Raw genomic sequence first — 14,910 nt, 5'->3', positions numbered from 1 at the left:
CTAAGCTCCTTGGCTCATTTTTCTCTAACACTGCTCTTTAGATACCAGGATTCTGACTGCCGCTGTAGACCGGTATGTAGCTTTTAAAAAATGCCTTATAGGTGCACATGAATCAAAATTTACAATGTGGCAAAAAAGGTAGATGGCAGAGTAAGTTTCTGTCCCATTCCTGTCATCCAGATACAGTCCCTTCTCCAGAGGCAGTCTAACAGTTCTTTAGGTATCCTTCCAGAGATAATCTGTGTACGTCAAGTGCACAGGGACACATATTCTGCTTCTTCTTTTATACAGATGGTCATATAATATATACAGTGATCTGCTCCTGCCGTGTTTAATTTGACTTATTTTGGAAACTGTGCCACCATTATAATCGAGCTGCCTCCTTCTTTTTTAAAGGCTATTTGTTATTCTCTATATTGCATGGATGAACCATAGTTTATGTATCAGACCCCCACTGGTGGAGATTTAGATGGTTTCCAATCTCTTGCTAGTACGAACAGTGCTACATGGAATAACTCCTTATATTCATCATTTTGCATACATCAGCATGTCTGTAGGATGCATTTCTAGAAATGGAATTGCTGGGTCAGATGGTTTGTGCATTTTTTTTTTTTTGACAAATACTGCCAAACTGCAGGAGATTGTATACAAAAAAATGAATAAATAAAAATAAAAAAATTGTATTCCAACCAGTAGAGTTGGAGAGTGGCATGTGCTTTTAAATCCTAGACCTGGCCTTTGTCACTGAAGGGTGTATTTTTCTGAAGTTGGCCAGAGTCCACAGCCTCTGGGGCTCACTTGTGCTACAAATGGTGACTTTCTGTCTGTGGTCAGGACTCATTTTCCAACACTCCGGGACACTACTTTCTTTTCCAAACATTCGAGAGCATTTCCTATAGTCTCAATAGGAAATAGACTTATTTCTATATGTGTTTCCTCCTAAACAAGGGGATTAAGGGAAGTGCTGATGTTTCAGAGCCCTGGCTTTTGACACTGTGGAGCCATTAGAGAGGTTCGTTTATTTTCTCTGATTTGAAAATCAACATAGGAAGGAGTCTTCCCACCCTTATGTAAAGAAATAAACTGGAGTTTTGACCTTTAAAACTAAGTGTTGGTGGTGTCATATAGTTATCACTTCACCACTGAGCCACTCTCTCTGCTAAGCAGACATCACACTATCCCTGCAGGGCCTGGCTCCCTGCCAGCTCTCCCTTGAAACCTGCGGCCCTCTCGCTCTGCTGCTTCCTTCCGTCCTCTTGTCCCTCACCTTCATTTCCTCTCCTCCTTCTTATCCAAACAGCTTTTTTATGACTCCTGTTGGAACTTTACCCCCTCTCCCTAAGTCACTATCATAACACGACAGGTCCAGGCACAAACCAGAGAGAGTTCATTCCCTTTGATTTTTCTATAGATCTCCCTCCCTGTGCTTACTATTTTATAATCTGGGCTTTCATTTATATTCCACACTTCTAAAATGTTAAGAGCCCTTTTTGTTCAATTAGGTAGAGTACCGAGCTCACAGTGCTCACTTATAATATATGATACTGTGGTTAGTTGAGGGATTTTCTTTCAAGGATTTAACTTTAATTTTATTTTAAGCTAAATATGATGGCATTTCTGTGGGTTATTTCTCCAATACAGCGTTCATTAATATTGTGCATAGACTTAAATGTTATCGCAGTACCGTGTTTCCCCAAAAATAAGACCTAGCCAGACAATTAGCTCGAATGCATCTTTTGGAGCAAAAATTAATGTAAGACCGGTCTTATTTTACTATAAGATCCGGTCTTATATAAAATATAATATAATATAATATAATATAATATAATATAATATAATATAATATAATATAATATATACTACCGGGTCTTATATTAATTTTTGCTCCAAAAGACGCATTTGAGCTGATTGTCCAGCTAGGTCTTATTTTCAGAGAAGCAGGGTATATACTGACTTTCCTTAGCATGAAATGTGCAGGTAAGGTAAACAAAGACAGTGAGCTTCCAAGGATACTGGTTTTCATACTGTTTGGTACCATTTGTCCCACGCTGGTCTATAATCTATGGAGTAAGGCATTGCTGTAGCCACATTCATAATATCTACAAGAGTGCTACTCAAAGACTGGCCCACAGACCAGTGCTTTTCTTACCTGCCTGCAACAAGATAAGTATAAGTATTGGAAATAAGTGTTCAGAAACTTTTCTACCAATTTGACAAAGTTAAATATAACTGAGCTTGCATTTTTCCTATGTCCTTTTAAAATCTTTTTTTTTTTCTGAAAACTCATTTTATTGTTTTCTACAAAATATCTATCACAGATTAGGTTTTCTACAATAATCTAGAAAATTCCTCAAACTTTGGTGACTCTCCAGCTTGTTTTATATATATAAATGTAATAAATATTACAAGGTAGATGCATTGCTCTAAATATCATTGCCCTGACTTCTTTTCATAGTATGGCAGGTATGAGATCCTCGTGTAATATTTGAGGAAATGAGACAATGACAAAATTTCTTGCCTCGGGCTACTGCATATACTGAAATTAAATCTTTCCCTTCTCATTTCTGTGATCAGACTATAAGGCCTCATCTGCTTCTCATGTTATGATATTTTCATTAGAATTTGAGAGAATGAGTGGATAAGAGAGAAAATTATTTGTGAAGAGAACATTGCATTTTCTTACTTTTCAAAGAAAAGTGTAAATAGCATTTTCTCCCATATTATTTTTCCTTTAGTGCCATGTTCTAAAACTAAAGTACTTTGGAAGATATTTAGGAGAATTTTAACACAATGGCTTTGCAGTTAGAAACAATTCGCTGTGTGCTGAATATTTTTAAATGCTGGTGGAGACTATAAAAACAATAAAATTCAGGGAAATTTGCAGGTGTCATGGTGTCAGCCTCAGAGAGAGGTTTGGGTTTCTGTCCAAACCAAAGGAAGACCCTAGGAGCCAGAGTAAACATTAAGAACATTTCCTATTTTGAACAGAGTGGATGGAGGTTAGGAGGTCAGGCATACGAATCTAAATGACTTGTGAAGCAAGAAGAACTGAGAGGGGTGTTAGAGAAGAGAGAGAATGAGGACAAGGGACAGAAGATTGAAAAGGATGGGGGTGGGTGGGAAGCCTCCAGGGTGGCTGGGCCTTAGGGCTCTGTTGGCTAAGGGCCAGGGGTCAAGTGCACATTTGGAGCCTAGCATAAAAAATGTATTAGCCTTGGTTATTCAATTGAAGAGCACTTGATGAAAAATTTTGCTTTATCTTCTATTACCACCTTTAGCTACTCCTCTTCTACAATGGAAAAAATAAATATAATTACAAGTTTATCACAGCAGGTTGTGAGTCTTTTAGATGTTAAATACATGTTGCAATGTAAATCTTTTTGCCTTGATGTAAAAATTTGGGTGCAGTTGTCTTTATAATAATGGTGTTATGTGTATGCTGTAATTTTCCCATAAAATATGACCTAAAATGATCTGAAAGGATAATTATTCTCGACGTATTGTTAAAATACACTTAGAAATAAGTTTTTAAAAAGTGGCACACTTCCCAAATTCTTTTATTGCGGCCAAATTTGTATCTGTTAGCCTTTTCCAAGTCTCTTCTCTTGCTAGATCTTTCAGATGTGACTGCCTTAAATAGTTTTTGGATCTGGGGTCAATTACTTAGCCTTAGTGGGGTTTTTGGAGGGACATTTGTGTGTTAAGAACCACTTACCCATTAGTCATACTGACATTACTGCTAGTATATTTAATTAGCAAGGATTTGCTTAATGCTCACTGCAAGGCTCTATGTCTGTCACTGAGATTACAAAAGAGGTGACCTTTGTTCATTCATTCATCCACAAACCTATTTAAGTACCTGCTATAGACCAAGCATGGTGCCAGGACCTTGGGGCAAGTTCCCTCTTAAAAGGAACTGAGAGACCCTATAAAACAGATAATATATCTTAAAGTTATTATGAGGATTAAATGAAATAATATATATATATATAATTTTTTTTTAACTTTTATTTATTTGTGTTTTTCCAGGCCCCATCAGCTCCAAGTCAAGTAGCTTGGAGGCAGGCACAGCTCACAGTGTCCCATGTGGGAATCCAACTGGCAATGTTGTTGTTAAGAGCACCATGCTCTAACCTACCACACTAACCGGCCGCACCAAAATAATATTTTTAAAGCACCTAGCACAGCCCCTGAAACATAGGTGGTTTGAATTAGTATTTTTCCCCCCAGGAAAGGCAGAGACTTCTTTTGAAACTTTTTTTTACAAATCATTGTCAAGACAGGCTGAATCTTGCTTAATACAGAATGTTAATTTACTGATTTAAAGCTGAATTGAGAGACTGCCAAAAGAATGAAGAGTAAGAATATTAGGAAACAGTCACATGTAAAATAATTGTAAAATAAAAGCTTTTTAAGAATATGTAAAAGCAATACTTTACTTGTTTGCAGATGCTTTCTTCTTGAATGTTGGCTTTTAGTCACTCTTGACATTTCATCTGGGGAAGGGGAAAGCATCATGTCAGTGACTGATCTCGGCCATTCATTATTTCAGTGAACTCTCAGGAAGTTCAGGCCAAACGTCCAAAAGAATTAATATTACAGTAACTCAAATCTAGGAAGACAAAGCTAGTGCTTCTTTTAGGAAATATACACATCCCTCCACCTGCCCCCTGAGGTCTGATAAATCTTTCAACCAAAATTTTTTCATCATTTGGTAGTGGATTGGACATGAATTTGAATCTGATCAGATTTCCCTAATCAAAAAGTAGGCATTTTTGTGTGTCCTATGAAAAGGAATGAACCCAAAATTAGAAAATCAGCTACAAAGGAAACTAACAGATTTATGACACAATGGCTTTTCTATATTAAGGGGGAAATGCCTCCAGTTTTGTAATTCCTTTATTACTGAGAAGTAATAACTGACATTTGTAACAATTTCCTTGCTTGACTGATTCTATTACCCGAAGCTTTTTGAGGATATTATACTCTATATTATTTATCCTTTTTGAGGATATCATACTCTATTTTAAAAAATTTTCTGTGATGATGGAAATGTTCTTTATCTGTGCTCTCCAGTGGGGTAGCCACGAGCCACGTGTGGCTATCGAGCATTCAAAATGTAGCTATTCAACTAATGCAGCTGAGGAACAGAATTTTCAATTGTATTGAATTTTAATTTAAATGTAAAGTTAAATGGCTATATGTGGCTGTTGGCTACCATATCAAACAGTGCAATTCAAAACTATAACTGTTAATTCACAAGAGTTAAAATAAGTTTCCACATAGACACTATTGAGGAAGTTGGTAACTGGAAATTCTGGTTTTGCCAAAGATTATATCTCAATATTCCATTAAGTCTGAAATTTCAAAAAGAATCTTGTAATATAAAATAGATGATTTGAAGTCTTTCTTTCAATTTTGACTTTTGGTTTGTCTTTTCCATTTTCCTGTATTTTTTTACAAGTTGATCATGTCAATCAAAAGCAATTTTCAGATATAAACATTAGGCCAAAAGCTTCATTATTTTCTGAGAAAGGGGGAGAGAGAGAGAAAGAGAGAGACAGAGAGACAGAGAGAGAGAGAGAGAGAGAGAGAGAGAGAGAGAGAGAGAGAGAGAGAGAGAGGAGAGAGACAGAGAAGGTGCATAGGCTCAACTTCGAGCCAGTCTTAAACGTTTATTACTTTAGTTGACCTGGTAAGTGTGTTAAAACCATACTTTTGGGTTTTGGACCCTTAGGAGGGTCCAAGATGATTTCAGTTAATTCCTTAGGATGCATTTGGTATGGCATTTTGTTTGTTTGTTTGTTTAGGCAGTATCACCAGTTAATTTTCTCTTTCATGGCTTTTCATGTTATTATCCCATATGTTTACAGACTACAAGCTAACCTTTTTAAAAATAAAGATTGAATTTTTAAAGGGGCTGGGGTGCATTTATCCATAGCAGCATCTCTCTGCTTTACCTTTTTAACCCAAACACCGTTTTAAATTGTAGAATGTAATGTTTACGCCCCTAAAGAAAGTTATCTGTTGATTAACTGAAGACGACATTTGCCATTTTGCCTCCTTCATGTATAAAATTTCAGTTAACTAGAATATTTTAAATCAGGGGCTTCTGGTTAATCAAATGAACAAAGTTACGTATGCATTCATTTAGGTTATTATTTATAACCTATTAGGTTTCAGGTGTTAGGGATTCAAAAATAAACCAAAAATGAGCCCTGTGTTCTAAAAAATTATAGTCTAGTACAAGAGTTTGCAGTTTTTTTCTATAAAGGGCCATATTCGAGGTGTGATCAAAAGATATGGTGGATGTTTAAATTTAAAAAAATTTTATTACAGTAAAAGACGCATTGCCATTAGCCCCCCTCAAAAACTGCCCCCTCGCTTTGAACGCACTTATCCCATTGTTCTTGCCACTTTCTGAAGCAGTTCTGGAAGTCCTCTTTTGTGAGGGTCTTTACTTCATCCTCCATCATGACAACTCTGGCCTGGCAATTTCTGTCAAATAAAAACATTACAGTGTGTCCTCATCCATCTTATTCACCAGATCTGGCACCATGTGACTTCTGGCTCTTCCCCAAAATCAAAATGACCATGAAAGGAAAATGTTTTGAATTGATTCAGGACATCGAGGCAGCTATGACAGCACAACTACAGATACTCACAAAAGAAGACTCCCAGAACTGCTTCAGAAAGTGTGAAGAACGATAGGATAAGTGTGTTTGAAGCGAGAGGGAGTATTTTTGAGGGGGATTAATTGCAATGTGTCTTTTAATTTAATTTAGACATTCACCGTATTTTTTTTCATCATACCTCACAGTCTCTGTCACAACTATTTGACTCAGCTGTTGTACTGAGAAAGTAGCCATGGACAATGCACAAATAGGTGTACCTGTGTTCTCATAAACTTGATTTACCAAAATAGGCAATGGTCTGGGTTTGGCTGTAGGCTGTAGTTATCAACCTCTGGTCTAGTAGGAGAGACAGAAAATAAATAAAAAAATATTGTAGAGTGGTGTAAGTGATTAAAGCAAGCACAGGTGCCTCAGTAAATAAAGAAGTGGCGTCAAATTAGACTGAGGGTAACCTGAAACACTTAGGAAAGATTTCTGAAGGAAATGCTGTTCAAGTGAATTATGAAGCATAGGCTGGAGTTGGGGAAAGAGAAAGGAAGGATGTTCTAAGCAGAGGGACAAACATGTACAAAGTATAAGCATGTAGGACAACAATGCCTCTTACAGAAACTAAGAGAAATTCAGTGAGGCTAGAAGGCAGGTTGCTCACTTCAGCAGGAGGATGAGGCTAGAGAGAGTCCCAAGACATATTCTTCTTTTTTTTTTTTTTTTTAATTTATTGGGGTGACAATTGTTAGTAAAATTACATAGATTTCAGGTGTACAATTCTGTATTACATCATCTATAAATCCCATTGTGTGTTCACCACCCAGAGTCCAAGACATATTCTGATGGGCATTGACTATGGCTGAAAGTCTCGGGGTGAACAAATAAAAAAAATTAAGAGGGAAAAGTCCATTTTTGGCTGCCAGTTGGAAAGAGGAGACCCAGTAAAAAAAAACATTACCAAAAAAAAAAAAAAAATGAAAAATGATAAGAGTGGTAAGGATGATCATGATGGGAAGGATAGGAGAGCTATTTAGTCAATAAAGTCTCTGATTTTTGGTGACTGTGTTGGGGAGACAAATGAGAAAGAAGCACATAATTTCTATATTTCTGGCGTGGATGACTGGGTGGTGTAATTTATGTAGATAGGAGGAGTAAACTTGAGAAGCCATACAAGATGATGAATTCAATTTAGGATTTTGAGTTTAAGATAAATGTATAACACTGAAGCATAGCTATTCAGTAGAAAATGGGTTGCTACTTAACTGGAGATGGAAATTTGGGAGTCAACTATGCATAGTGATAGATAGGCCGTAAATTTAGATTAATCACTATAGAAAGTCTATAAAGTGAAAAAACAGAACAAAAGACAAGGCCTTGGATTACATGAATATTTAAAGACAAGAATTCTGAGGGAATAATCATATAGAATTGGGGGGAAACCAGAAAACAGGACTATCACACAGGGTGAAGGAAAAAGTTTCAGGAAAAGGCAGCAGTCTGTGTTGAGTGCTGAAGAGAAGGAAGGAGATATATCTTTGCCATTTGGTCCTGTCCAAAATGTCCACCGAGGCATTTGGCCCACGCTGAAGGGCCCTTAATATTTGCTCCTTTCCCAAAACGTCCGTGGACACATTATGTCCATGATTCATTACAGAATACAAACACTGACACTTGTTCAAATTGTATGGCAATTATTTTTCTTATAATTCATGAGGAATCTTGGATTTCATGTCGATTATTGTTCTTCCTCGTTATGAAGTTCAGCAGGATTACTCTGAAGTCAATGAGCAATTGCTCTCAAGTATTTATTGACCTGATTATTGGCTTTCTATTCACTGTGTTGTGAATAGTTTTAGTGGTAGGGGTTTGATTCTGTCAGTATCGTCATGAGGTTGGCAGCCATATTGGAGTGACCACCAAGAACCTGGGTAATAACTTGTCCATGGTTCTGATGTTCATCTTCTTATACTTAAGGAGCCTTTTGGCATAGAGCAAATGTCTTCATGGACGTTTTGGACAGGACCAAATGTCCACTAATCAATTTTTCACACTTTCAATACTTATGGAACCAAAATTAGTCTCTCCTAAATTATATTTTTGTATGACTGAAATTGAACAGTGAGGGGCAAAATGAACTTTTAGACCTTTTTTGAGTTTCATAAGCAACTATTTCTAGCATAACTACCAGTTCCAGAGGTGTCTGTTAGTTGAGAATTGTGTGCAGAAGCATCTAATCCCTTAGTTAAAGTAATAATTAATTTTGCACAGACCTCATTCCAATTCAGTTTGGGATTTATTATCATTATGGGGAAGAATAATGTTTTTCTCTGCCTCTGAGCCTGAGAGACCTAAGCCCATCTTTCCCATGAAGCTATTTATCATTCAGGGAAATTCACAGCCTAGATATTCCTGATGTTAGGCTGTGAATTTCCCTGAATGATAAATAGCTTCATTGAATTTTCACTTCCGTTTTTTCCTTCTTAGTTTAATTTATTGGGGTGACAATGGTTAGTAAAATTACATTGGTTTCAAGTATACAATTCTGTAATACATCATCTATATACACATTGTGTGCTCACCACCCAGTCAGTTCTCCTTCCATCACCATATAGTTGACAACCTTCTACCATCCCTCCTCCCCGCGTTACCCTCTGGTAACCACTACACTATCGTCTGTGTCTATGAGTTTTTGTTTCTTTATTTGTTTGTCTTGTTCCTTTGTTGCTTTCCATTTTATATCCCACACATGAGTGAAATCATATGGTTCTGGACTTATTCTGTCTACTTATTTCGATGAACATAATAATCTCAAGATCCATCCATGATATTGCAAATAGAAGTATTTCCTCTTTTCTTATGGCAAAGTATGGCAAAGTAGGATTCCATTGTGTATATATACATCTTCCTACTCAATTTCTTTATGAGTTAGAGGAAGAAGAATCTCCAAGAGACAAAAGGCTGTTATATACAGAAAGTAATAGCTATGCATTGTTAAGCCATGCATTTTTGAGCTAGAATCATCGATATTTTAATTTTTCTGCCTGGTGATTGGTATTCTCTACAGAACTAAATATCACCTGACTTGGCCAGTTCCTCTCCAATAAACTTGAGTCTATTCCTCTCTTGCCTCATGGTGATATCTTCTGAAGATACAAAACATATATATATATATATATATATATATATATATATATATATATATATATACAGAATAAATAAGAGAACATTTTATAACATTTTAGAGAAGTTATAATAATGATGAAAAGAAAATGTTTAGAGGAAATTTATCTATTTAGAACAAACTTAAAGGAAAAAAATTTGCTCACCAAAATTTTATGAAATTAACCAAATTGTTCATTGTGGTTATTGCTGAATAATGGGATTGCATGTAATTTGTATTTGTTTTCTTTTGCTTATCTACATTTTCTACAATGAATGAATGTATTTTCTGAAACAATATACAAAAATTTGGGGTTTTTTTAAGACAGGTGGCTTATGTGATGATGCTATTGCTACTGAAATAGTTCTCCATTATAGTATCTTAGTTTTGGACAACTACAGCTTAGTATCTCTTCCTCTGAGAAATGTTCCTGGTCTAGGACAGAGGAACTGCCATGCTGCTCTGTCACTATAAGGCTGCAGGGTTGTTGTTTTTATGGTGTCCATTGGTCATTCGTACATACAGAGCATCCATGTGCTATCTTCTGTGGGAAAATATCAAAGTGGGGACTAGCTTCAAAAGAGTGATCATTTTGAACTTCTGAGAGTTTCTGAATTAATCCATCAAAACAAATGTGATGGAGCTGTGCAGCGTACAGAGCAATGGGCTGGGTGCTGCACAGCTCCTAAGGGAGACTGATGTATGGTGCACACCGGTTTGCAGGAGTTTGGGGTCAGGTTGGGAAGATAAGATTTGAGTGTATGAAAATAACTTAAAAAGAGAGAGAAAACTAAAAGTTCAGTATATAATCCACAAGTTGTCACAAAGCTGTACATAGTCAGTGAATGAAGGACGCAGATGCTAAATGCTATTGAAAGAAAGAGACCTCTTGTGGGCCTGGGGTACAAGAACAGCATGGAGTTGGAAGAGTTTGAGCTGAAAGTGGAAGCTACAAGTCATCTTAAGGTGTGTGCTCAGAAACCCTAGAATGTTATTTCTGCCACATTCCATTGTGGCCAGCCCAGATTCAAGGGCAGGGAAGCAGCCTGTACCTATTGATGGGAGGAATAGGAAAGACACATTGCAAATGGCATGGTCACAGGGGAGTCTAATCCATTGAGAGCCATTTTAAACAACCTGGCACAGTGGCCTATAATAAAACTCTGTGATCCAAGTTCTCTAGACTTAGCTCTTGATATATAAAGCAGACCTTTTGGAATTTTTTTTCTCTCTTGTAACTTTGTCTTCTCATCATGTTGATAACAAAATATAACTTACTCTGTCATGTGTATTTAGCATAGAAGGTAACACATGTATGTAGTCTTTCTGGTTTAATATAAAAGTATTGTTAGCTAATGACCCTCGATAATCAAGCTGCTCAGGTTAGACTGTCCTAACTTGTGCTCACAGGCCAAAATTTAGGTATTGTTGACACGCGAGGTGGTGGAGGGTAGAAGGGAAAGGGTAAGAGCTTTGGAATCACACTGATTTGGTGTAGTTACTTGGAGCTGCTCTGTGACTCTTGTAGCCTTTGTATCTTTATCTGTAAGATGGAGATAATAGTACTTACCATGCAAGTTTGTTAGTTGTTATTGCTGAAAGAATTTAACTTTCACTTAGTTTTTAGAAACCAGCACTACTATTTAAAGATTGATTTAAACAGACTTTACTTAGTAGAGTGCAATGTATTTTGTTTTTGACCTTTTATATCAGCCTCTCGATGGCTTATACTTTTTTTAAAAAATGCATCTTTCCACAGTCTCCTCTGAGTTGGCATTTCTAGAACACAAATCCTTTATTTCAACTGTTTTTTATAGAATGGGACCGCACAAATCTGGACAGAGTTGGGCTTGTCACCAGGGTGCCCTGTGTTCCTAAGTGGACCATCAGCACGGAGGAAGGGCCGTCGCTGCAGACAGATTGTTCCATTTAGTGAGGTAGTCAGTTCAGTTCAATAAACATTCTTTTCCCCCGAGCAGTTTGCACTATTTACTAAAGATTTAATCATGAAACTATGGCATTGTGAAAGATCTATGATCAATAATTATAAACTAATCATAATGGCTACTATTTATTGAGTCCTTAATGTGTGCCAGAAACTGGGTTAAGTGCTTTACATGCATTATGTCATATAGCCTGAGAAGAATCCTATGAGATAAGACAGGTGCTACGATTATCCTCATTTTCAAAACCTAAAAAATGACATAGCACTTTTTGAAAGTAGTATAGTATGTTGTAGAAAGTTACAAAATACAGGTCGGCAAAAATAAGAATGTAAACACTATATTTTTACCATTCAGGAAACATTAGTGTTGGCATCTTTTTATGTGAACTTCTGGAATTTAGATAACTTCGATATCTCCTACCAAGCCTAATTTTTACGATTGTTATCTAAAAATATAAAAAGGAAGTTCTTATTTTAGAATGTAGAATCTGAACATCAATTCTTTCTTTCTGTTTGCATTCCTGTTTTAGCAATCCTTATCATCTGTAAGTCTTAGGTGGATCCAGCTGAATATCAGACAGGGTATGTGCAGGGAAGGGCAAAAAGGATACACATATGAATGCATTAAAAAAAATTATTCCAGTGTATCAGTTAGCTGTTGCAGGGGAACAAGCACAGAATTTCATTGGCATAAACAATAATAATTTACTCCTGATTACATATCTTAGGGTCACTTGGAGTGGCTCTTCTTAGGCTACAGGTCTACAGGTTGGCTGCGGGGCCCAGGCTAGTGGGTTAATAGCTAGCATGGTTTGTTCTTCCCATAATAATGTCAAAAATGGAAGGGGTAAGCCCAACACATATCTGCTAACATCCCAGGAGCCAGAGCAAGTTAGATGTCAAGCCTGAAGTTAAGGGATGAGACGGACACTTTTACCATGAGTGTCTTTGGCCTCAGGTCAAGACAAGGTATGGATGTATAACACTACTGCAGGGGAATGGAAAATTAGGACTAATAATTTCATCTACCATAGCCACTTCCATTGTATGTTTATTTATTCACCCATCTATTCATCTACGTCACAAATAAAAAATATATATACATACCATAGCCACATATGTAATATACATATGTATACAGACATACACTCAAGATAAATACAACATCTAGCTATGTGTAAAAATTCTTTATGAAACATGAAAATGGCATGACATATGGAAGCAGGGTGATCAGCTAAAGAACCTAGTGTCATAGGCCTGGTATATATTGAGAAGGTCTTGGAGAGTGTTATGTGTATTGAAAAACACACTAAAGAGGAAATGTAAAAGCATTTCATGGATAGGACCAACAGAAATTTGATGATGGATTGGACACTGGAGACCAAGGTTGGGGGCGTCAGGGTTAAAATAGAGCATACGAGACGGTGTTAAAAATGTCCAAATTCTGTGAGCATAAGGAACTTGGGGAAACCATAGTAGCAGAAAAGAGAAGGCATTTGTAAAGGGCGACTGGAAGAGAGGAGTTGGTCTTACTTTGCATGGTTAGGTTTCAGGTATCAGCAAACGTCAAATTGGTCATGTTCTCAAGATGATTGGACTTCAGCGGTGTGTTGAGACAGGAGCGCTAATTAACTTTGTTAGTGACCATGGACTAGTTTCTCATACCTCTTCCAGCTCTTAAATTCATAATACTTTGAACTTTACTGAGACTTACAGTTGGAGCAATAGGAACACAATATTTCCCCAAGAAGTTTATAGAGAGATTAAAGAAAAAAAACCAAGACTTATATGTCAGGGGTCAAATGATGTCCTCCAGATATGTTCTTGGCCAGGGTAGTGTTGTTGTTCTTGTTGTTCCTTTTTTATTTTATTTTTATTTTTTTAATTTGAGAACTTAGGCTGGATATACTTCTTTAGTCCGGCCACAGACTTCGTCAATTCCTCTTGTCTTAGATCCACCCACTTCACACATTTACATTATGTCCCAGTCTAGCAAGACATTTGGGATTTGATCCCTGTTCTAAGTCTTAGGGCTTACTGATATTGCTGAACATGGAAAATATTCAAAGAAAATCAGGAAAGAACAGACGTTGGTGAGTACTGAGTCATGAAAATCGCGATTAAATAACATTTTAAAGAGGCACTAAAATTAGCTGATTGGTCCAGAAAGCTGAAAACTGAGGTTGTTAAAATCTTTGTTCTTCTTTTACAACTTGACTAGATGTTAAACTCTGCCAACAGTAGAAACAATGTCTTTTCTATGTTCTGAAACTTTATCTTACGGTGAGATGACAGGGCTACACTCTACCGGTGCTTCATCAATTTCAAAAGAAAGAAAAGGAGGGAAGGGTGAGGAGACAGGAAGAAAAAAGAGAACAAAGGATTAAAAGTTGCCTCATTCTTTCAAATAATAATACAGTTCTTGTCTAGAATATCTCAGATGAAACAGAGCCTTTTGTACAGTGACCACTTTTCTAGGAGCAATGAGAAAGTTGGAAATAGGTTTCCAATGTGTGGACATAGTCAAGAAATACTTTTTTTTGTTTAATTAACCACTTTCTCTAACTCAGATGTCTCTCCTGACAAGTTTTCTTCTGTTCAACCCCTTCTGTAGAAATGACTTGTTGATGGTTTGTCGTCAATTGAATATGGAAGAGTCTGTGGCTGAGATCATGAACCAACTGGGCGCAGATGAAAACGGGAAGATTTCCTTTCAGGATTTTACAAGGTGTCGCATGCAGCTGGTTCGAGAAATTAGGAAAGAGGAAGTAGGCCTTTTTGAGAAGTCAGACAACTCCTGTAAAAAGAAGAAGCTGAGGGATAGGATTGCTTCCTGGCCCACGAGCAGTGACAACAGTTTTGGTAGGTACCACCAGGTGACAGTTTGGTAGTGCTCCACTAGCTCTGCTGCCATGACGTCTGTAAAGGAGAGTGGCCCGCCCAGCCTGGTGCCAGCTTGGCTCTGGGCGGTCTTCTTGGCCACACTTCCCTGGGTGAGTGCTCCCTATTTTCCCCTGTTTTGTCCTATAGCTTCACGATTCCTAGTTTACTGCTTTCTTTCTTTTAGTTCTTCCGTTTTCCAAACATAATAATGCATTCAAATAGCTATTGGAGAGGAAGGGCAAAGTGAATGAGAAAGTTGGCAATTGCCTCCGCAGCCTCAGGTTTGAAGGGGACATCTT

The 14,910-nt window shown here is 37.1% G+C and overlaps 1 protein-coding gene across 2 annotated transcripts in view; it reads left to right on the top strand.

Moving 5' to 3' along the window:
- The window catches only part of MCC (MCC regulator of Wnt signaling pathway), a 379,018-nt gene that overhangs the window by 52,325 nt on the left and 311,783 nt on the right, over positions 1–14,910 (top strand). For both annotated transcript variants that reach the window (XM_019727795.3, XM_019727797.3), the window contains exon 2: positions 14,343–14,590. In XM_019727795.3, the coding sequence (XP_019583354.3) occupies positions 14,343–14,590 (248 nt within the window). The remainder of the gene's footprint in view (positions 1–14,342; positions 14,591–14,910) is intronic.

The sequence above is a fragment of the Rhinolophus sinicus genome, chromosome 3 (genome assembly GCF_057876585.1).
Source record: "Rhinolophus sinicus isolate RSI-liver-muscle chromosome 3, RSI-T2T, whole genome shotgun sequence".
NCBI lineage: Eukaryota > Metazoa > Chordata > Mammalia > Chiroptera > Rhinolophidae > Rhinolophus > Rhinolophus sinicus.
Note: the sequence above shows the minus strand (reverse complement) of the source record. Positions and strands in the feature narration are given on the sequence as shown.